This window comes from Bufo gargarizans, unplaced genomic scaffold (genome assembly GCF_014858855.1).
Source record: "Bufo gargarizans isolate SCDJY-AF-19 unplaced genomic scaffold, ASM1485885v1 original_scaffold_1694_pilon, whole genome shotgun sequence".
Taxonomy (NCBI): Eukaryota; Metazoa; Chordata; class Amphibia; order Anura; family Bufonidae; genus Bufo; species Bufo gargarizans.
This window is the reverse complement of record NW_025334470.1, coordinates 5,788-30,232: the sequence shown is the minus strand read 5'-3', so window position 1 is coordinate 30,232 and position 24,445 is coordinate 5,788. Positions and strand designations below refer to the sequence as shown.

Genomic DNA, 24,445 nt, shown 5'->3' with positions numbered 1-24,445 from the left:
GGTGGACAACAAAACCATGGGAGCTGCTTGTGCTTGTCGGCAGAATCCTCTCTAGTCTGTCTGGAGCCTGTTTGAGTGTGCCCTCATAACCACTGCTCCCAACATCTAGATGGCAGGCAGTTTGTCAAAATGACCATCCTGCTTCTTTCAGTCCCATGATGCTCCCCCTCTCAAAGTCTGTCAATTGGGCAAAAGTTCTGTCTAGAGGCATGTCTAGCAGTTGAAGACCTTTCAGCAAGAGGTACACTACCCAAAAGTAGCCTCTGAGGCCAGCAGGGGAAGCACTTTTACACCCTCTTGTGGCAAGACCCAGTGTCTAATCAGAGCACACCTGTAATCATTTACATATCTGTCAGACATAACTGCATGGCAATTTTTTATCTAGGCATGTTATTTCTTTGTTTGTCAATGTGTACATGTGTTCTTTTTGCCTCGAGTCTTTTCTGGGAATTTTATGCAGACCTAAGCGTGAAACATAGTGTAACTGTTTAATAAATGACACCATCCAAATCGTGCAGATATTGTGCTCGCTATAGAGCTAATAAAGCAAATACTCACTCTTATCAAGCCAAAGATGTCATCCAAGTAGGGGCGCATGTGGCTCCGCACAAAGGAAACCAACATCCTCAGCTGGTGGAACATAAACTGCAGACAATATGGGAAAGGGAGATTAATGTGCACATCTGGTCGCAACTTACATCATGAATTTGCCAGCACTTTGTGAACGCAGAGCGGCTGTATTATTACATATCCGAGAGTTCCAGTCGTTAGTGAATAACAGTGATTGTACACCATTATCAGACATTTTATTTTTGTAACAGATTCAACATAAATTTCTTTATATAGCAATAGCAGCTTTGTTCTACGAACACTAAGCTCCAGATCCCCAGCACTGGCATAGAATTTAAACAAGTTTTTCAGTTTTGTGATATTGATGACCTATCGGAAGGATAATAGCCAATGTAATTCTGAGGGGCAACCTATTAGGCCACACGTCTGGCATGGCTTAATACACACATTCTGACAGCAGATATAGGGATCTTTGTTAGATGCCCAGCTGTCATGGTAACCATCTTCACCTAGCAATTGTGTCTGGGTCAGCAGGGTTAGGGTTAGGTGGATAGGCTGGCAGAGGGCTCCCCAAACTCCCTCTGTCAAATACCACAGATGCCGTGGCTGCTATTCACAACGGTACCTTGTTATGCCTTTCCAGAAGAGTAAACAGTTCTATTTACTTATTCTAGTTATAATGGGTATTCATTGCCTTTAAGAGCAATGTTGGCATATATTTACTATTTTGAATGGATTTTTAATGTAGGCCGAAGTAAGTCCATGGGAAGATTGCTGCATCGTTCAAAACAACTTGGGTAACGTATATTTTTGTTTTCTATAGTATTGATATAAATTAATTGGCTTGATACTTAGCCAAACCCCGCTTATTGCGGGCGTATAGTGTACTACATCAATGTCGGCAGCATTCAGTGAAAATGCATATCACTTAATACAAGATCTGATATTAACAGCCAAGGGTTAACAGCCAAACAAAACTCATTATTTATGGCCCTGACTCTGTAGTTTACAGAAACACCCCATATGTGGTCGAAAACTGCTGTACGGGCACACGGCAGGGCGTAGAGTGAAAGGTGCGCCATATGGTTTTTGGAAGGCAGATTTTGCTGGACTGGTTTATTTACACCATGTCCCATTTGAAGCCCCCCTGATGCACCCCTAGAGTAGAAACTCCAAAAACGTGACCCCATTTTAGAAAGTACGGAATAGGGTGGCAGTAGTTTTGGTACTAGTTTAGGGTACATATGATTTTTGGTTGCTCTATATTACACTTTTTGTGCGGCAAGGTAACAAGAAATAGCTTTTTTGGCACGTTTTTTTTGTTATTTACAACATTCATCTGACAGGTTAGCTCATGTGGTAATTTTATAGAGCAGGTTGTCACGGACGCGGCGATACCTAATATGTATACAATTTTTTTTATTTATGTACGTTTTATACAATGACTTCATTTTTAAAACCAAAAAAAGTTTTAGTGTAAGAGCCATAATTTTTTCAGTTTTTGGGCGATTATCTTGAGTAGGGATTTATTTTTTGCGGGATGAGATGATTGTTTGATTGACACTAGTTTGGGGTGCATATGACTTTTTGATCGCTTGCCATTACACTTTTTGTGAAGCAAGATGACAAAAAAATAGCATTTTTTACACCGCTTTTATTTTTTTTATTTTTTACGGTGGTCACCTGAGGGGTTAGGTCATGTGATATTTTTATAGAGCCAGTCGATACGGATGCGGCGATACCCAATATGTATACTTTATTTTTATTTAGATAAGTTTCACACAATGATTTCACTAGTGTTTCCATAGTCTAAGAGCCATAGTTTTTTTCAGTTTTTGGGCAATTATCTTGGGTAGGGTATGATTTTTGCGGGTTGAGATGACGGTTTGATTGGTACTATTTTGGCGTACATGCGACTTTTTTGATCACTTATTACCTTTTTGGGGAAGTAAGGTGTGCAAAATTTCAATTTTCTCAGTTTTTATTTTTATGGCGTTCACCGTGCGGGGAAAGTAGCATGACCGTTTTATAGATCAGGTTGTTACGGACGTGGCGATACCCAATATGTGTAGTGTATTTATTTTAATTTTTTATTCCGTGATAAATGTTTCTTTTTTTTAAATCTTAACTTTTTCCACTTTTTTTTACATTTTTTTGACCCAGACCCACTTGGTTCTTGAAGATCCAGTGGGTCTGATGTCTGTATAATACAGTATAGTACAATATATATTGTACTGTACTGTATTTTACTTACACTTTGTCTGAACAGATCTATGCCTTTAGCATAGATCTGTTCAGCACCATGGACAGCAGGACGCCTGAGAAGGCATCCTGTTGCCATGGGAACCTTCCCCGTCTGCTCAGTAGTGGCCAGAACTGCGCAGACGGGGAAGGGTAAGGACAGGGGCTCCCTCCCTCTGTGACCTCATCCTGTCTGGGGGCTGCAAAGGCACAGCAGCCCCCCGATGGGAGGGAGCCCCTTGACCCTGACAGTTAACCTTTTCCATGCCGCGGTCCGTAAGGGTTAAACGGCTGACATCTGCACAGATTGCAATGTGCTGACACTCTGGCATACCACTGTACACCAACCCTAACCCTAACCCCCCCGCCGGCATAAAATCGTGCAGGGGTGCAGTTCAAAATCTTTATTTTAGGCACTCTAAAGTTTCTGATCCGATCAGAAACTGCAGAAAACGCTGCAAACCGCAGGTCTGAATTGACCTGCGGTTTGCTGCGATTGCCGACACATGACACACACACAACAACCCCCCCCCCCCCCCCCCCCGGCTTTCAGCCGGCATCCTGTTCAGATTAACCCCTGGGGCGTCGCAATCACTATTTAAACTTAGAACGTACCGGTACGCCTTGAGTCCTTAAAGGGAGCCTGTCACTGGGATTTTGTGTATAGACCTGAGGACATGGGTTGCTACATGGCCGCTAGCACATCCGCAATATCCAGTCCCCATAGCTCTGTGTGCTTTTATTGTGTAAAAAAAAAAAACGATTTGATACATACAGACGTGGACAAAATTGTTGGTACCCTTTGGTCAATGAAAGAAAAAGTCACAATGGTCACAGAAATAACTTTAATCTGACAAAAGTAATAATAAATTAAAATTCTATAAATGTTAACCAATGAAAGTCAGACATTGTTTTTCAACCATGCTTCAACAGAATTATGTAAAAAAATAAACTCATGAAACAGGCATGGACAAAAATGATGGTACCCCTAGAAAACACAGAACATAATGTGACCAAAGGGACATGTTAATTCAAGGTGTGTCCACTAATTAGCATCACAGGTGTCTACAACCTTGTAATCAGCCATTGGGCCTATATATATGGCTCCAGGTAATCACTGTGTTGTTTGGTGATATGGTGTGTACCACACTCGACATGGACCAGAGGAAGCAAAGGAAAGAGCTGTCTCAAGAGATCAGAAAGAAAATTATAGACAAGCATGTTAAAGGTAAAGGCTATAAGACCATCTCCAAGCAACTAGATGTTCCTGTGAGTACAGTTGCACATATTATTCATAAGTTTAAGATCCATGGGACTGTAGCCAACCTCCCTGGACGTGGCCGCAGGAGGAAAATTGATGACAAATCTAAGAGACGGATAATCCGAATGGTAACAAAAGAGCCTAGAAAGACTTCTAAAGAGATTCAAGGTGAACTTCATGCTCAAGGAACATCAGTGTCAGATCGCACCATCCGTCGTTGTTTGAGCCAAAGTGGACTACATGGGAGACGACCAAGGAGGACACCATTGTTGAAAACGAATCATAAAAAAGCAAGACTGGAATATGCCAAACTACATGTTGACAAGCCACAAAGCTTCTGGGAGAATGTCCTGTGGACAGATGAGACAAAAATCGAAGTTTTTGCCAAGGCACATCAGCTGTATGTTCACAGACGAAAAAATGAAGCATATCAAGAAAAGAACACTGTCCCTACTGTGAAACATGGAGGAGGCTCTGTTATGTTCTGGGGCTGCTTTGCTGCGTCTGGCACAGGGTGTCTTGAATCTGTGCAGGGTACAATGAAATCTCAAGACTATCAAGGAATTCTAGAGAGAAATGTACTAGCCAGTGTCAGAAAGCTTGGTCTCAGTCGCAGGTCATGGGTCTTGCAACAGGACAATGACCCAAAACACACCGCTAAAAACACCCAAGAATGGCTAAGAGGAAAAAATTGGACTATTCTAAAGTGGCCTTCTATGAGCCCTGACCTCAATCCTATTGAGCATCTTTGGAAGGAGCTGAAACATGCAGTCTGGAAAAGGCACCCTTCAAACCGGACACAACTGGAGCAGTTTGCTCATGAGGAGTGGGCCAAAATACCTGCTGAGAGGTGCAGATGTCTCATTGACAGTTACAGGAAGCGTTTGATTGCAGTGATTGCCTCAAAAGGTTGCGCAACAAAATATTAAGTTAGGGGTACCATCATTTTTGTCCATGCCTGTTTCATGAGTTTATTTTTTTACATAATTCTGTTGAAGCATGGTTGAAAAACAATGTCTGACTTTCATTGGTTAACATTTATAGAATTTTAATTTATTATTACTTTTGTCAGATTAAAGTTATTTCTGTGACCATTGTGACTTTTTCTTTCATTGACCAAAGGGTACCAACAATTTTGTCCACGTCTGTATGCAAACTAACCTGAGATGAGTCAGGGACAGGACTCATCTCAGGTTAATTTGCATATGTATCAAATCAGTTTTTTTTACACAATAAAAGCACACAAAGCTATGGGGACTGGGTAGTGCGGATGTGCTAGCAGCCATCTAGCAACCCATGTCCTCAGCTCTCTACCCAAAATCCAGATGACAGGTTCCCTTTAAGGATTCAGGAAATGGGGTGTACCGGTACGCCCTAAGTCCTTAAGGGGTTAAATATAAAGCATTTCCTTTATATCCCTGACAATCTAAGAGGTAAATGATGAAGATCAGAGGTTCCTCTCATCTTCTCCACTAGAGAGGGGTGCTGCTGTATATTACAGCCACTGTCCTGGTAGCACGTTTGCTATGCCAACACAATCAGCAGGATGAGTATGATTGTCCTAATGCATGTACCAAGATGTTGCTCTGTTCACTCTCCAGGAGACTGCTGGAAATAGCCAAGTAGAGCGCTCGGCTATCTCTAGCAGTCCCATAAAGAATGAATGGAGTAGCAGCAGTACGCAGAATGTACACTTGACCATAACCTATTCAGTAGGAATAGGGATACCCCTTTCTCTGCATCAGTGGGGGTCCCAATGGTTACGGCCCCACCAATCAGATGCTTATGTCCTTTCCAGCAGATAAGGGATACATTTAACTGTGGTACTTTAAGAAATTACTGAATTTTTAGATTACTAAAACAATAAAATGTTCAAAGGTGGACATTCACTTCCAAGCCATTGGTGCCACCTTCTTCCTTGAAGATAGATCTGATGTGTGACTTACCTGAGGTGACATCAGTTCTGTCCTCTTCTAGGCCAAAATCCAATGACAAAGCACAAGAGATAAAAAAGGACCGCTCATTAGATTGATGTAAGTGAAAAGGAGATTTTTGTGAAACTCACCTGTAAAATCTTTTTCTCGTCTTTTCCATTGGGGGACACAGACCATAGGTATAGCTTAGATGTATTACTAGGAGGGACACTATGCAAAAACGAAGCTCCTCCTCCTCGGGCTATACCCCCAGACACCTCCAGGAGGACTTCAGTCGTTGCAAAAGCAGTAGGAGAAGGAGAACTGAAAAAACCACACAATGGAAACCATCACACCAACTAAACAAAAAAAAAAAAAAAAAAAAATCGGGCGGGAGCTGTGTCCCCCAATGAAAAAGACGAGAAAAATATTTTACAGGTGAGTTTCACAAAAATCTCCTTTTCTTGTACATTCAATTGGGGGACACAGACCATGGGACGTCCAAAAGCAGTCCATGGGGTGGGAAAAACCAACACCGCCAGGAGAAAAAACGTCCAATCGTTAAACGGGCACCACGGCCTGCAATACCCTGCGCCCGAGGACAGCATCAGCCGAGGCCAGCGAGTGCAACTGATAAAACTTTGTGAACGTATGCAAGGACGACCAAGTGGCAGCCTTACACAACTGGGAGGCGGAGGCGCGATTGCGTCTGGCCCAGGAAGCTCCCACTGCCCTTGTGGAGTGAGCGGTAATCCGCGACGGGGGAACCTGACCACGAGCGCGATAGGCCGCAGCAATAGCGGAACGGATCCACCGCGCCACAGTAACCTTGGAAGCCGCCAGACCCTTACGAGACCCCTCGGGAACCACAGAGGGAGTCCGAACGACGAAAGGAGGCGGTGGCCCCCAGATACACTTTCAGGGCCCCGAAGACGTCCAGGGAGTGGAGAGCACGTTCCTTGGGGTTCGCCGGAGAAGGACAAAAAAAGAGGGCAAGACAAGATCCTCGGTAAGGTGGAACGGGGAAACCACCTTGGGCAAAAAAGAAGGAACCGGCCGTAGCACCACCTTATCCTGGTGGAAGACCAGAAAAGGCTCCTGACAGGAAAGCACGGCCAGCTCCGAAACGCTCCTGATGGACGTAATGGCCACCAGAAAAACCACCTTCCAGGTGAGGAAGACTAGGGAGACCTCCCTCAGAGGCTCAAAAGGCGCCTCCTGAAGGGCGCGCAGGACCAGGTTAAGATCCCAGGGGGGTAAGGGAGGAACATACGGAGGAACCGAATGCGCCACCCCCTGCAGGAAGGTTCTCACAGGCCCCAAAAAGGCAATAGACCGTTGAAAAAAGACCGCCAAGGCCGAAACCTGACCCTTCAAAGAACTGAGCGACAGCCCCACCTCAACGCCGGACTGTAGAAAGGCCAGCACCACCGGAACAGAGAAACGAAGCGGCGGAAAACCCGACTTCTCACAAAAGGTTAGATAGGCCCTCCAGGTGCGATAATAGATCCGCGAAGAAGCCGGCTTTCGAGCTCTGATCATGGTTCTCACCACTGCATCAGAGAAGCCTCTCTTCCTCAGGATGTAGGTCTCAATAGCCACGCCGTTAAACGCAACTGACGTGAATTCTGGTAGAAGAGCGGTCCCTGAGATAGAAGATCCTCTCTGTCGGGAAGAGGCCACGGAACGTCCGCTAGCATTCGGACAACGTTGGAGAACCAGGCGCGGCGAGGCCAATCCGGAGCGATAAGAATGGTCGGTATCCCCTCCGCCTCGATCTTGCGCAGCACCTTCGGCAACAGAGGAAGTGGAGGGAAGACAGAGGAGGTCGAATCGCTGCCAAGGAGACACCAGCGCGTCCACTCCGCACGCCCTTGGGTCCCGAGCGCGGGCCAGGAACACCGGCACCTTGTTGTTTAGCCGGGACGCCATTAAATCCACGTCCGGACGGCCCACCTCCGGATGTAGGGACCACTCTCCCGGATCCACCTTGGTGCGGCTCAGAAAATCCGCCGTCCAGTTGTCGACGCCCGGAATGTACACCGCCGACAACACTGGAACATGAGACTCCGCCCATAGGAGGATCCTCGCCACCTCCTGCATCACTGCCCAACTGCGCGTTCCGCCCTGATTGACGTAGGCCACAGCCGTGGCATTGTCCGACTGAACACGCACCGGCCGAGCCGCAAGGAGGGAAGTCCAGTGGGAGAGGGAGTTGAAGATCGCCCTTAGTTCCAAAACGTTTATCGGAAGACGGGATTCCTCCGTCGACCAGACCCCCTGAACTGTGAGGTTCCGGAGAACGCCTCCCCAACCAATGAGGCTGGCATCGGTGGTGACTATCGTCCAGGAGAACGGAAGGAAGGACCTCCCTGATGAGAGATTCGGGGAGGCCTGCCACCAGGGGAGAGACAACCGAACGTGCCGGGACAGGCGGACGGGAGCATCCAGACCTCGAGAGGTCTTGTCCCATAGGGCAAGAATCCACTGTTGTAACGGTAGAGTGTGGAACTGGGCATACGGAATCGCCTCGAAGGAGGCGACCATAAGGCCCAGAACCCGCATGCACTCCCGAATGGTGGGACGAGGAGCTTGTAGAAGGAGCGACACCGCCCTCCGAATCTGAGAGGACTTGGAATCCGGAAGAAACACCCGAGAACTCGAGGTGTCCAAAATCATCCCCAGGAAGGAGAGTCTCTGGGAAGGGTGCAGAGAGGATTTTGGTAGATTGATCAGCCACCCGAACCGTTCTAGAGATTGAACGGTAATTCGGACGCTGTCCTCGGCCTGTGGAAGAGACGGGGCTTTTATCAAGATGTCGTCCAGGTAGGGCAACAACGAGATGCACCTGGTGCGAAGAAGCGCCATGAGAGGCGCCAAAACCTTGGTGAAAACGCGAGGGGCGGTCGCCAACCCAAAAGGCAGGGCGACGAACTGGTAATGACGACCCCCAGATGGCAAAACGCAGAAAGCGATGGTTAGACTTCGCAATCGGGACGTGTAAGTAGGCGTCTTGAATGTCCACAGACGTGAGAAATTCCCCCGGAAGCAGAGAAGCAATAACGGAGCAAAGGGACTCCATGCGAAACTTCCGCACCCTTAGAAACTTGTTCAGAAGCTTCAGATCCAGTATCGGGCGCACCGACCCCTCCTTCTTCGGAACGACGAACAGGTTTGAGTAAAAACCTGTTCCCTGTTCCTCCGGGGGAACGGGAAAAATGACACCCCGGTCCAGAAGAGAGGAGACCGCCAAAAGGAGGTCTGAGGCCCTGGCTGGCTGGCTGGCTCGACGCGAACTCCAATTTGTAACCGGACGTCACAATCTCCAGAGCCCAGGCGTCCTGAACGTGAGCCCTCCAGACCTGCTGAAAGGAGAGCAAACGGCCCCCCACCACGAGGGGTGGGGGCACCCCTTCATGCGGAGGGCTGCTTGGGAGCAGGGGGACGGGTTGACTGTGGCCGTGGTCGCCAAGAGGGCTGGGGTTTGAAGAAAGGCTTCTTGCGGGATTCCTGGGATCCCCCAGCCGACGAGGACGAAGACGTCCTGGCCGTGGAGAAGCAACGAAAGGACTGGCCCCGGAACCCTGAAGCCCGAGATCGAAAGGGCCGTTTGGATCTGGGTTGAGGCAGATGAGTACTCTTGCCCCCCGTTGCGGCAGAAATGAATTTATCCAACTGGGCTCCAAAGAGTCTAGATCCTTCAAAGGGAAGGTTAGCGAGGGAACGCTTGGAAGAAGCATCAGCATCCCACACCTTCAACCAAACCTCTCTACGCTGAATGACCGAGAGGGCCGAAATACGGGCAAATAGGGAACCGATATCCATTGAAGCCTCACAGAGATATTTAGAAGCCTGAGACATTTGGAGAATAAATTCCAAAGTGTCTGCAGGGGCGCCCTGTTCCATCAGATCCTGGTGGTGGCGCCGCAACCACGCCGTAAGGGCTCTGGCAACCCAAGCCGACGCAAAAGCCGGTCGCAGGGAAGCGCCCGCCAGAGAGAAGATGGACTTGGAAAGTGAATCCAGGCGTCTGTCCACCGCATCCTGCAGGGAGGAACCGTCTAGGACAGGAAGGGCTGTGTTCTTGGCCAACCTGGCCACCGGAGGATCTACCTTAGGGGAAGAAGTCCACTTTTCCACCGAGTCAGAGGGGAAAGGGTAAAGCGTATCCATGCGCTTGGTGGCTGAAAATTTCTGATTGGGTCGGTCCCAAGCCTTTGATATGACCGCTGTGAATTCCTCATGAACGGGGAACACCGCGGATTCGGGCCTTTTGGGCGGAAAGAGGGAGAACTCCCGACTAGTGGAGGGAGTGGAATCTCCGTGGATATTAAAAGTGTCACGGACAGCCTCCACCAATTCGGATACCATGGTGGAAAGCTTAGGCAGGGGTTCCCGCTCCGTGGCCTCGTCCGATCCGGACAATTCCCCTTCGGATTTGCGCTCCCCACGAGAGGGAGAGTCAACCGGGCATGCCTCAAGGCGTGGGGGAGAAGCGGAGTCATCCGATGAGGAATGTTGCCGCTCACGCTGCCTCTTAGACGTCAGACGCCCCCTGTGAGAATCACTGAGAGGAGATGGAGCGGTGGACGCCACTGGAGTAGTAGCTGCCATACGCTCCATGAAGGACATGGCTGCCTTGGCAACTAGGGCCAGATCCGCTGCCGCGCTAGACATGGCGGAAGCCCAGGCGGGTACCGCCGGTTCCACAGGGGCAGAGGGAGGACTGGGCTGAGCAAGAGAAGGAGGCTGATCCTGTCCAGGAGCAGGGCACGAGTCACAGGTGCCAGAGGCAGAAAAAGGCAGAAGGCACACCTTGCATGACCCCAAAAGAGCCTGAGAGGAGGCCTTGGCAGATTAAGTGCCCCAGGCTTTGGCATGATGGAACCCCATAGTAAAAGATCTCCTACCAGTTGCTGCAAAGATCAGGAGCAGAGCAAGCTGTTCTCCTACCACCCAGGCAACGCTAGCAGAAGTCTCCGGTGTAGAGAGATGAGGAGCTGCACGGCCGTGAGCAAACAGAGTCTCCGGTGTAAGGAGAGTCAGAGCGGCATGCCGAGGCTCCGCCCCCCCGAACGCGTTATTATGGCATGAAAAAAGCGCGCGAAAATAAGCGCGCGATTTAAACAAACACCCCGACTCCCCTCACGTGGTGCAGCAGGGGTTAACGAGGCCATGGAGGAGCGGCCTGCCGGCGGGCGCTGAGGGAGCGCAGCAGCCAAGGCCCGACGAGAGAAGCGCTGAAGCCCACAGTTTAAGGGGGAAGAGATGCCAGTACTCCAGTGCCAAAATGAAGAAAGTGCCCCCATCAGGATCCTTCTTCAAGCTCACCCAGGTAGCCACAGACAAACAGACACAGAGGGAGGGGGAGGGACTGGGCAATACTTATCTGCTCAGCATGCTCCCTCGATGTCCAGACCAGCAGGCATGCGCCTCTTCAGACTTCTGACTCCAATCCAGGAGAACAGTGCTCTGGAGGAGGGTAGGCAGCAGGCGTCCCAGCAGCTGGTGGGATGCCAGAGCTGACATGTTGAGCCTGGATCCACTTTTCTTCTGTGGGGGGATGGGAGGTAGCCAGGACACGTCGAAAGACGGTGGCAGACACTCCACGGGGGCCAGGAAAGCGCAATGCTGACCTGCGTCCCCATCTGAAAACAGAAAAAAATAACAAACAGGAGAAGAGTAAGCGTCCCCTCCTTGGACAGACACTAAGCAAAGACTGAAGTCCTCCTGGAGGTGTCTGGGGGTATAGCCCGAGGAGGAGGAGCTTCGTTTTTGCATAGTGTCCCTCCTAGTAATACCTCTAAGCTATACCCATGGTCTGTGTCCCCCAATGGAATGTACGAGAAAACAAAACAACAAGATTTCCTATGAGGCAATATTCTGCGTAGACATTTTATAATTTCACCAGACAGACATTTGTATTGGAAATATTTATAGGAGTTTTCCCATTAATATTTGATGGTATGGGGTTATAACCATCATGAGAATAGCGATCCCCAAGTCCCCTATGTGAATGGAGTGGTGGTGGACATGTGTGATCACTGTTTAATTCATTGTCAATGGGACTGCCGAGCATAGATGTGAGTGGAGCAGTGGTCATGCATATACACCTTCATTCAGACAGGGGGCTCCAGGTATTCCGATCATGGGATACCCAGTGGTTGGACCCTCTATACTCATACATGGATTCTATCAATAGCTGATAAATGTTATTGGAAAACTACTTTAAAGGGAGTCTGTCACCGCCATATGGCCATATACAGCGCTTACATGGCTCTGTAGCACACATATACAGGATTGTAATGGTACCTTTGTTCTTTTCTTTAGACTTGCACAAGCAGGAAAAACGAAGTTTCATTTATATGCAAATGAGCCCTCGCAAGTGCCCAGGGGAGGAGTTCAGTGTGTAGGAGCCCAGGCTGCTCTGCCTTCTTTTCACTTTACTCCTCCCCAGTCTCTGCCTTTGCCCGCCCTCCAAGTCTCTTGCCTCATCGATAGGTCCGGACTTGGAGGGCGGGCAAAGTAAGAGGCTGGGGAGGAGTTAAGTGAAAAGAAGGCAGAGCAGCACTGTATATGGCCATATGGCGGTGACAGACTCCCTTTAAGCTCTGTAATGATCAGATGCATTCTTCAGTTAAAGTGAGAAGGATGTGAAAGCCCTCATTCTCAGCAAGGATGGGATGTCAGCAGTGGAATCTCCCCTCACCCCCAATTCAGTTTAGTAATTTGCTTGACAGGATACAAAATTAACAAAGGAATTGCCCTCATCTGACTAGGCCCCAAATCTAGCAACTTGACCATACACCAAGATCCTCAGATCCACCAGTCTTCTGCCTCCCTCCACCTTAGATCTACTGCTTCTTTCCTAACCAAATCCCATATCCACCACTCACTGGAGTTTCTTCATCACTTACTTGAGGAGAAGGCTGGTGAGACTGCAAGAGGAAGAGCAAAAAAGCTCACCTAGGTGCAACCTTATTTAACCCAAAAATGCACTAATACAGCAATGGCAAAGACAAAATGAGATGCAACAATCTCTGGCACCAAATCAACGACACAAATGTCCAATAACCACTAATTGTAGGGGGCGCTGATGGCTTTCCACAACAGCCGGGACCCTCTGCCAAAAGGCATGGTCGAATAATCTGGAATACCAGGTATCCCACAGTATTATGTAAGTGATAAATCATCCCGATTCTAGACTATTATCTGCAGTAATACATGAGTAGTACTGCACATGAGGAGTCCAGATACAACCTTTTATTTTCCTACTGTTCCCCGTTTCCTCATTGTCAGCACTCCTGACTGCTGTGCCAGGCTAATACAATGGCACCCTAAGGCCTCATGCACACGACTATTGTTGTGTTCCGTGTCCGTTGTTCCGTTTCCCGTGATTTTCTGCGGACCCATTGACTTTCAATGGGTCCGTTGAAAATTCGGATAATGCACCGTTTGTCATCCGTGTCCGTGATCCGTGTTTTCAGTCCGTCCAATAAATATGACCTGTCCTATTTTTTTTCGCTGACCCATTCAAGTCAATGGGTCCGTGAAAAAACAGAGGCACACAAGATTGTCACCTGCGTCCGTGATCCGTGACCGTTTTTTTCTTATCATTTGCAAGGCAAACTTAGATTTTTTTTCACTTTCCTTCATGTTTGGTGATCCTCCAAAAATCAAGGAAGACACACGGAAACAAAAACGGAACAACGGAACCCCGTTTTGCGGACCGTGAAAAATACTGTCGTGTGCATGAGGCCTAACCCTGTGCCGATGTATTTCACTGCAGCTTTAAACCATGACAATAGGGGATGGAGGAGGGGCATTGAGGTTGGAGTGGGAAAAAAGTGATCTGGACTCTTAATGCTTCTAGTCAAAGGTCAATAAAGTCGAAGAAAATAATACCCAAATAAAGTGCATAAAAAAATAAAAACTAGTTATGAACCATAGAGAAAGATCATACATTATTTAAACTGAACGCATGGCATGAATGAAAATGGAAAAACAAAATGGCAACATTCACTGTTTTTACAATGTACACCCTGCAAAAAAAAATTATGTACAAAAGTCTAAAATAAATTACACAAACATGGCTCCAAAAACAGAATACAGCCTGTCCTGGAAAAAACTAAAAAATAAACCTCCATCCAGAAAAAATTGGGGTCACACTTTTTTTCATTAAAAGGGTTGTGTCTCACTTCAGTAAGTGCCATTTATCATGGAGCGAAAGATATACAAGGCACTTACTAATCTACTGTGATTGTCTACAGGTGAAACTCCAAAAATTAGAATATCGTGCAAAAGTCCATTTATTTCAGTAATGCAAATTAAAATTTGAATATTGTGAGAAGGTTCAATATTCTCGGCTCAAAGTGTCACCCTCTAGTCAGCTAACTAATCCAAGGGGACCTCAAAGTTGTGATGTTGGGGTTTCATAAGCTGTAAGTCGTAATCATCTAAATTATAATAAATAACAAATAAAGGCTTGAAATATCTCACTTTGCCTGTAATGAGTCTCATATGTTAGTTTCCCCTTTTAAGTTGCATTACTGAAATAAATGAACTTTGCACGATATTCTAATTTTTCGAGTTTCACCTGTATATTGCTTCCTTTGCTGGCTGGATTCATTTTTCTATTACATTATACGCTGCCCGTTTCCGTGGTTACGACCTCAGCAGTGGTTGTACTTGCACAATATAGGAACAAGCAATGGCCTTTCTGGTGGCCGGGACAGTAGGAGTGTGCACAGTCCAGCAGATTTTGTTGTGGTGTACTGGCATAGCCACCGCTGCTGGATTACAGGCGGTCATAACCAGGGAAACGGGCGGTGATGTGTATAATGTAATGGGAAACTGAATCCAGCCATCAGAGAAGGCAATATGGACAATCACAATACATTTATTAACTTCATCTTCATGATCAATGCCTTTTGCTGAAGTGACACAACCCATTTAATGTTTTTATTCTCCAAAAGAATAAAGCTAACATTTTATTTCTACCACACTGTATATGGCATAACAAAACCACAAAACCAATGTTGGAATTGCCGTTTCTTTTTCCATTCCCACCCTCAAAAAATGGATAAAAATCAAATGCTATGTACCTCAAAATGGTGCCAATGAAAACTTATAATCCTGCAAAAAACTGATTATGGCTCTTGGAATAGGTTGATGAAAAAAATGTGCTTGTCCCAAATAAGGGGTTATCAAATAAATGCCTATTATCCTCCAGATGCAATAAAGACAGACTTTCTCATATCAGCCAGTGGTTATGAAACTGATATCTGAAGGCAAACGTCCAGTTTTAAGATCTAATGTAAGATAAGGAAGTAGAGCAGACCATACCTCTCTGCCATTGTTGTCACACAGGCGGATAATGCTCAGAAAGGTGGGCATCACCTGGGGCAAGAACTGCACACACTTCAGTCCTAGAGACTCGAAGATGAAGGTGATGGCTTGCACTACCATAGTATGGTGGTTGGACAGAGACTGGTCCTTCAGGATGCGCATCAGAGTGACCACAGACACTGCTGGATAGAACTCCTCCAGGGGCAGGTTCCCCATGTTCACTAGCATCTCACTGGTGCTATAGTCAGCTGAAGACAAGCGGGAACAGAAACAAACGTGAATGAAAGCTCACACAAAGCTCTCCAAACAGTGAAGGATACAAAAAGGCCTGTATACCTAATATTATCCCTGACAGAGAAGGAAATCAAAGTAAAATCCCCAAGATCATGCAAATTAGTGCCATAACTAGTAAACCATCATCATAATGCGAGGTAACGCTTGTAAAATTCATCCGTTTCCATCCAAACTTTGGAATAAAGAGCTAGTTACCAGAGTCCCGATTGGCCTTGGATTCAGATAAGCTCAGTGCTAAAGCATCTCTGGACTGGTCGATCATTCCAATATTTACTTTATGTTTGTAAGGGTCCAAAGCCCCCAACAGCCCCAGCACACGGATCGCCTACAACAAGGAATCCAGAACAAATAAGGTTTTTCCGATATTACAGTAACACATTTGGGTGGTTTCCATTTCAAAAGTAAATCAATTTATTTAAAAACCTATGCAAACATATCATATACAATTATGACTGATCCATTTTCTCCATTTTTATAGACAAAAGTGGAGTTTGGATTGTGTGAGCTGTGATTGAATGTTTGAACTTTTTTGAGAAAGGCACGTTCCCAGACAGTTGGAAAAAAACCCAAACAGGAACAAAAACTATACAAAACGTATGAACTTTTGGTATACTTTTTTTTATAGTAGCCCAAGCTAAATCATCCATTTCTCTAATGCATAAAAAAATAGATTTTTGTATAACTTACCAGTAAAATCTCTTTCTCGCTCTTTCCTTGGGGGACACAGAAGACCTTGGGTATAGCTCATCTCCATAGGAGGCGTGACACTAAGTGAAAGCTGTTAAGCCCCTCCTCCACAGCTATACCCTCAGCCTGGAGAGAGACTGCCAGTTGCGTGTCCAAGTAGTGAGAAAAGGCAAAGTCCAACAAGTGGAAACAACAAGCCAACTACCCAACGGGTAAACAAAACTCGGAAACCGTGCAGAAAAAAACCAATGAATGGGTGGGTGCTGTGTCCCCCAAGGAAAGAGCGAGAAAGAGATTTTACTGGTAAGTTATACAAAAATCTCGTTTTCTCGCTCAATTTCCTTGGGGGACACAGAAGACCTTGGGACGTTCAAAAGCAGTCCAAGAGGGGAGGGACCACAGCACCAAGGCGAAGCACCCGAAGGCAGCAAGGAAATGCCGCCTGCAAAACCAGGCGGCCCAAGGCAGCAGCCGCCGAAGCCAGAGTACGCACTCTGGAGAACCTGGTAAAGAGTGCAAGGAAGACCGTGGCCACCCTGCACAATGGCATGGCTGAAGCCCAATGCCTCTGGCCCCGGAGGCACCAACCGCCCTGGCGAAATGAACGGTGACACCAAAAAAAACAGAACCCTGCCCTTGATGCAGTAACCACAGCAATAGCCATTTGGTTAAAGCGGAGGAAAGCACCCAGGAGCCGTCAACCTTTGCGCGGACCTCCTGGAACACAAGAGACCGAGCGTCGACAAGAGTCGGAGAAGTCCAAGCAAAAAAACTGCAGACACTTCAAGTAACAGAGTCCCAGTCGCAGGTCCAGGCCAGACTGGAGAAGACAGAATCATGGGAAGAGAAAGGCAGAGTGGGGGAATGCCCAGCTTCCTAAAGAACCCCAGGTAAGATCCTAAGTCAGACAACAGAACCTGGACTAAGCACGGCCGGGAGCGAACACTAGTGTGCTCGCTGGACTCGTCCGGGCAGGCGGGAGGAAAACCAATGCGAGTAAGCGCAGACCAGTGACACGGGCAAAAAAGGTTTGTAAAACTGGGCCCATCGGCCCCCGAGCAACGCCGTCCCGTATCCACACGGAGTGGGGGAGCAGAAGGACAAGCGGAAGGAACCGAAAGGGACCCAGCCAGCATCCAACAGACGCCAGGACAAGTCAGGCTAAAGTCCCCGTCGTTGTAGCCACCACAGGAAGGTGTTCTACAGTCCCGGTGTGGGGGCTTGAAGGGTAATCTTGACAGAAGAAAGTAGTCCCGCCAGGTTACCGAGAAGGTAAAGTCCAAACAGGACCATCGCCCAGAATGGAAAAAGCAATCTGCACCCAGCGGGAGGACAGAATGCGGCAAACCCGGTAAATAGGCACACAGCTAGTACAGCCAGTGTGAACAATGGAGACAGTATGAGGTCATAAGGAACACCGGGACCATCCATATGAACAACCATGTTCTCCCCAGAGGGGAGGGCAGTGAAGGAACAGCCCCTGAAGCCTGGCCGGGGCAGAAGCCACATCGGAGCAAAACTGTCCCAGGAGAAGCCAAAACAGAGCCGTCGAGAAAAAACAGTCGAGAAGACGGATGACACCCTCCAACCGAAAGGAGGAGTGGGCAACAGGGAAGCCACAGGACTGCTCAAAAGCAGAACTCCGCTACTCCGAGATGTCCGGCTCACCAATTCGCAGAAGGCGAATACCCTAATGAACCGAAAGTGGAGGTCCCTGGGACCTGGGTAATAGAGCACCCAAGAGAAGTTAGCGACCTGCTCGAAAAGAGAGGCTAGAACCTGGTAGCAAAACAAACTGAAGCACGGAGGGTGCCAACAGGAAGGACTCAAACCAAAACGCATCCAAGAGGAGGAATGAGGATGGTAGGGCTGAAGATGGACTAGGGAGAGGTGATCTGCAGACGCTGAACCTGTGTGAGGGCCAGATTAGAAAGACGGAATGAATATAGTAACTGTGTAATCAGCAGTGAGGGACACAATAGATACATAGTTGCGGACCTAACACTATTACCAAGTACGGCGTTTGCCTGGTGTCGGGGTGACACCTACTGGCACTGAAGTGTCATTACACAATTAAATACAGAGAAGTCCATGATATCTATAAGAGAATGTCCCTCTGATTAATCGGACAATACGAATACTGAGCCCACAGGTCCAAGCCCTCCATATACATTTTAAAAGAGTGTGTTTTTTAGTTTTTTGTATGTTAAATATAGTATTTAATAAAAGGAAAATAAAAGTTATATTTTAATATAAGACCAGAAACAGGAATTATAGTCAGCAGACTATTGGAATATTGAAGAGGAGGAATGGCAACAGGCGAGGGAACCGTAATCGCGCCAGAGCCAACGTAGACTGCGAGGGACGCTGGAGACAGCACTCTCGACCATGTGACCGCTTGCGCTGGGAAGCAATGCCACAGGGGAACTAATGGGTACGCGTCTAGGAACCACGAACACTCCCCAGGCGGAAGGGCCAACGAATATGGTGGATACAGTCACAACGGAAACACAATATACCCTCCGAACAGAGAATGGATACCACCCAGCTCGCTGCAGTAGAGAGCAATAGAGCCCGTCCAGGTCAGGTGAACAGAAAGATCTCTTCAGAGAAGAGTGCCAGGCCGGCGGCAATCACCGTATCCCAAGAGAAAAACGGCAAGTCGCAGGAAGAATGGAGGCATACGTACAAGCAGCCCCATAAGCAGTGAGAAAGCCAACCCACCTACGGAAGGAGAAGGCATACACGGCCCAACAACGCACAGAGTGCACAAGAGCGTCCGCCCATTGCAAAATAGTCACTCAGCGAAGAGGGCCAGCCACAGAGTCCCACAGAATCCACGGAAGTGCAAAGTGCAACCGGAAGGGGGGACATACACAAGACTAGTATGGCATGCGATGGAACGCAAGCAGTCCGCCCAGAAGAGAGGGAAATGTACTTGGCAAACATTGCAGACAGCAAGCGTGCAAAGCCCGCCCCACAAGGGGGTGATGCCCAAGACCAGTACCTACTTCAGAGAAGTAGGACATGCCATATTCCGCCCAGAAGAGGGCCATGCACATGGCCACACAGCATCCAGCAGGACGTCCACCTAGTGAAATGGGGACATGAACAGGGTTATCCTAGCATCAAGTGAGGGTGCAATAATCCACCAAACACCGAATTTCGTGAGAGTACAACTACTCCGCCAATGAATGGGGACAAGTACAAGTCCAGCACAGCATATACAAGGACAGTTGTGAGTCCTGTGAGCGTACAAAAGTCCACCCATGGAATGAGGGGTGGTCACGCACAAGGCCAGCACCGTAACCAATGGGAGTGCAAGTATTCCACCCATCTTAGAGGCCAGCAACGTATCTGGTGAAAGTGCAGTATGCTGCCCAGAAGGGGGAGCCATGCCCATGGCCAGTATTGCAACCAGGGAGAATGCGAGCACCCCGCCATGGATGGGGGTCATGCACCTGGCCAGCAGCACACTGGCGAGAGAACAAACACAGTCAGTGAGAGTGTGTGTATGTTGCCTGAGGAAAGGAGACATGCCCATGGCCGGCAGCGAATCCAGTGAGAGTGCCGTACACCGCCCACGGAGGGGGAACATGTATATGGCCGGCAGCGGATTTAGTGAGTTGCAAGCACCCCACCATGGAAGGGGGTCATGCACGCGGCCAGCAACTTACCGGCGAGAGAACGACCCCAGTCAGTGAGGGTGTATGCATGGCGCTTGAGGGAAGAAGGCATGCCCCAGGCCGGCAGCGAATCCAATGAGAATGCAGCATACCGCCTATAGAAGGGGGTTATGCACATGGCCGGCTGCCCAGCACCATAACCGATGAAGTGCAGTATTCCGCCTATGGAAGGGGGTCATGCACAAGACCGGCAGCGAATCCAGTGAGTGCAGCATTCCGCCTATGGAAGGGGGTCATGCACAAGACCGGCAGCGAATCCAGTGAGTGCAGCATTCCGCCTATGGAAGGGGGTCATGCACAAGACCGGCAGCGAATCCAGTGAGTGCAGCATTCCGCCTATGGAAGGGGGTCATGCACATGGCCGGTATCAAATCCAGTGAGTGCAGCATTTCGCCTATGGAAGGGTATCACGCACATGGCCGGCAGCGAATCCAGTGAAAGTGCAGCGTTCCCCTATGGGAGGGGGTTGTGCACCAGACCAACACCGTATCTGGTGAGAGTGCAGATTCCACCTATGGAAGGACATGCACAAGACCGGCAACGAATCCAGTGAGTGCAGCATTCCGCCTATGGAAGGGGGTTGTGCACATGGCCTGCAGCGAATCCAGTGAGTGCAGCGTTCTCGTGCACCTGGCCAGCACCGTATTCGGTGAGAGTGCAGTATTCCACCTAAGCGGGGGGTCATGCACCAGGCAAGCCTGCAGCCCGAGAGAGTGCAGTATCCCGCCTAGGGGTTGTCATGCACATGGCAGGCACCATAGCTGGAGGGTGACGAATTCTGCCTACAGGAAAAAAAAAAAAAAAAGAGCGCATGCACTTGGCCAGCGCTGTATCCCGGAGAGGGCAAGAACCACTTAGAAGGGAAACATGCACCAGCCGGGGAGTGCGACACCATGCAGCTTATGGAAGGAGCACGCATACAGGCAGCACTACTGAGATAAGGCTGCAGCGTCCTGCGCAGCGCACCAGAAATCCGTTAGTTAACCATTTTATTCATTTCTAAATAAAAATAGCCTCACTGAGGCAGAAAGAAGTGCCACCATACAGGTGCACAGCATAGAAGTAGGGAAAAAAACAGGGGGGGGGAAGACAGCCATACAGGCCCATCGGGAGCCGCCGGTACCCGAAGGGTTAACAGCCATCCAACCTGGGAAGGGGGGAGGAGGCGGCGCCGCGATCCCCTGGGGGCGGGGAACCTCCAGGCGGGAAGAATTCGCGCCTGGAGAAGTTCCCGCCCCCTCCAACAGAGGCCGGAAGTTTGCGGCCTAGCAGGCCGTGAAGCCGGGGCCTAAATTTTTTGCGGCACCCGGCTGACCGGGGCCGCACAGGAAACCGGAGCGGACTGCCTGTACATACCGGCTGCGGGAGCCCACCCCGCGGACCGGAAGTCAGGGGCCCGGGTGGAGCGCCGGAATGCGGCCCAGTAGGCCCGAAGCCTGGGCCAAAATTTGCGGCGCCTGGCCGACCGGAATTCGCCGACGGCCGGCCGGAATCGTTGGAGCATCGTGCTCAAGCCAAATGCCGGCCGCGGGAGTCTACCCCGCAGGCCAGAACAGTCGGGGGCCGGGAAGGAGCGCCGGAGTGCGGCCCAGCTCGGAGGTGCGGCCCAGCAGGCCGGGAAGTAAAAATTCACAGCACTGCCCTCAGGAACGGGCCCCCGGCCCAGAGCAGCGCATCGGTAAGGGGATGGGGGGACCCTGAGACCGGGTGCCCGTGCGGATGCGAGTACAGCGTTCCCAGGAGGGATGCTGATAGGTGAAGGGAGGCAATGTGGCTGCCTATTCGCAGCATTCTGCAGCTAGAATGTCCCATGAAGGCCAGGAAGGGAGGAGAGGGAGCAGGGAGTAGATTGTCGCCCCGCAGCACCCCAGGGGCCAGCCTAGGTCCAGCAGTGACAGAAGGGTCCAGAGGCCCAGTATGGGGGTCAGGCACGCAGGAGACCAGGGTGGGGGACGTAGGACTGGAGAAGCCACTCTCACCATAGTAGTCTTCACCCTTGGTCCATTCCAGCAGGGTCGCCCCTTCAGCCACTGGCACCGTAGTGGCAGGACGCTGGAAGAGGGACTTGGCATGCGCTGGCGGGATGTAGGGGAGCTGGGCTGCCCTGATCCACCTTGTCTTCTGTGGGGGAGGCAGCAGTGCGGGTGACCGGCACTGGCGCAGCTCAACCCCGGGAGAAACAGAGAGGTCAAGTGCGTCTCTGTTGTCCCTGATGATCTGGAACAAAAAGAAAAGGAAAAAAAGGAAAAATCTAAATTTAAACAAGGAGAAAACAGCCCTGCAGAGCAGAGAGTGTCCTGCCTCCTTGGACACTAAGCAAAAAACTGGCAGTCTCTCTCTCCAGGCTGAGGGTATAGCTGATGGAGGAGGGGCTTAACAGTTCTCACTTAGTGTCACGCCTCCTATGGAGATGAGCTATACCCAAGGTCTTCTGTGTCCCCCAAGGAAATTGGGCGAGAAACCGATATGTTTAATAGAAAATAAAAAAATTGGCATGAAAGACGCTCTAGACTGACAGAGGTAGCTTACCTCTCGGCGGATTCTTTGGTTTTGCTCAGTTTTCAGCAAATTAAGCAGCACTTCCAGCAGAGAGGGATATTTCATGTACGGTTTCACCACATATCCCGTATTGGCCACCAACTGTCCCAGGGTCCATAAGGCAACCTATCATGGAAAGGGGTCAGACATTTGACTAGAACCATAGTGTTAAAGGGGGAAATAAATACAGGTGGTCCTGCAGCCAGTTGCCTTAGCAGGTGTGTACCATACGAGGCTCCTACCTCTGAGTGCACTTTTTCTCCACAATCTTGTGCTGCCATCATCTGGTGCATCTAATAGTCCAAATGCCGGCACTAGAAGCAGTTGCCTCTGAGCTCCATTGCTAACTGACAGGTCCTGGCCCTGTGTACCTAATCTGTGTGTTATGTGCTCACTGAATGGTCACCTTTTTATAGTGTAATTGTTCAGTGTACAAATAACACACACATTGGTACACAGAGCAGAGTAAATGTGTGCCCTGCCAGGACCTTTGTAGCCACGTCCCCACCATGCTGTGCACGGGACAGATCCATTCCCGTCTCAGACTACTGCTTCTGACTGGGTAATCTCCCTGATAATGATACTGCTCTGTGGCTGGCATAAGCAGGGGGCATGCTACGTGAGGCACTGTGGCTGGCATAGTAAGGGGGCATTATGGCTGCAAATGTGATGAGGCAATTGACTTTGTACTGTGTTTTTAGTGTATGAATTGTATATCACCCTCGGGATACCTACAGTAAAAATTATATTTTCTATTTTTATGCTTCTATTTGTGTGCGTGTCTTATGGACTGGTGAGTCTTCAATCGCAGATCCAGCCACGTCACCTCCTTCAGCATGCTGCCCCTTGGGAAGGTAATCTACGTTGGACAGTGGTCTTAAATGGGAGGTGCCACGATTAATGGCGTTCCTCCTCTTCTAGAGGCTGGGAATGAGCAACAGGCTTAGTAACCCGCTGGTCTCCCTCCTCAAGTAATGGGTAACAGGAGGTTAAAAATCACCTGTGTTCCTGTGAGAAAAATGAAGTAAAAAATATCAGCAGACATGTCTGTCTCCTGCGGACACTACGCTAAAACTGAGGGTACAGCAAACACTTTTCACACAGTGTCGCCTCCTAGTGGCTGCAGCTATACCAATGGTCTTCTGTCTCCCCCCCCAATAACACAAGTGAGAAAGCAAGTTTTTTGCTGCTGTTACTTTTATGTACAGAACTTGGACAACCTCTGTAATGCAAGATGTCACTGCCCTAACATCAAACATACCTGTCTCTTAGGCAGCAAGGAGTCCTGTAACATGTCCAGAATGATTGGGAAGAGTTCATCCATCCACTTCTTCATCTCTAATCCACTGGCCTGGTTATGGAAATATAATTTGTTAGACATGAATGCTTTGTGAAGTGTCCCTGACAATAGTGCCTTACATATATTGTGATTAGACACAGGTTCACAGTCATCAATATATTTGGGCCTGATTTTTTGCACATTTTACTCCAGAACAGTGTCTAATCTGCTCTGGGAAATATTTATTAACCCTATGCACCATGCACCTAAGTTTGTAAAAGTGAACAGTGAGTATGGCTTACTGCTGGGCTGGGGTTCAGACGTTCATAAACTGCAACTGACCCTGGCATGTAAAACGCACACGTATGCAAGTTAATTGCAGTGAAGTATGGTGTTAAAGATTTATCAAGTAGGGCACATATGATGAGAAATCTGTCACAACACAGGTTAACCCCTTCTCGACCACCCCACATAAAGTTACGTTCGTTGTCAGGCATTAAAAAAATGGCACCTACTCATGAGTGAAGCAGGCGCCATAGCTGAATGGCACGTTGATCGTATACATTTAACCCCTCAGATGCTGTGGTCAAATGGGACCACAGTATCTGCCAAGTTAAAGACCAGGAGC

The 24,445-nt window shown here is 48.8% G+C and overlaps 1 protein-coding gene across 1 annotated transcript in view; it reads right to left on the bottom strand.

Moving 5' to 3' along the window:
• Positions 1–23,919, bottom strand: part of LOC122923533 (serine/threonine-protein kinase mTOR-like) — a 240,185-nt gene extending 216,266 nt beyond the window's left edge. The window contains exons 1-7 of the mRNA XM_044274360.1: positions 23,800–23,919; positions 22,530–22,664; positions 15,823–15,952; positions 15,331–15,581; positions 12,903–12,923; positions 6,019–6,045; positions 559–645 (exon numbers count right to left, since the gene is read on the bottom strand). Of these exons, the coding sequence (XP_044130295.1) occupies positions 559–645; positions 6,019–6,045; positions 12,903–12,923; positions 15,331–15,581; positions 15,823–15,952; positions 22,530–22,664; positions 23,800–23,919 (771 nt within the window). The remainder of the gene's footprint in view (positions 1–558; positions 646–6,018; positions 6,046–12,902; positions 12,924–15,330; positions 15,582–15,822; positions 15,953–22,529; positions 22,665–23,799) is intronic.
• Positions 23,920–24,445: the final 526 nt, after the last annotated feature.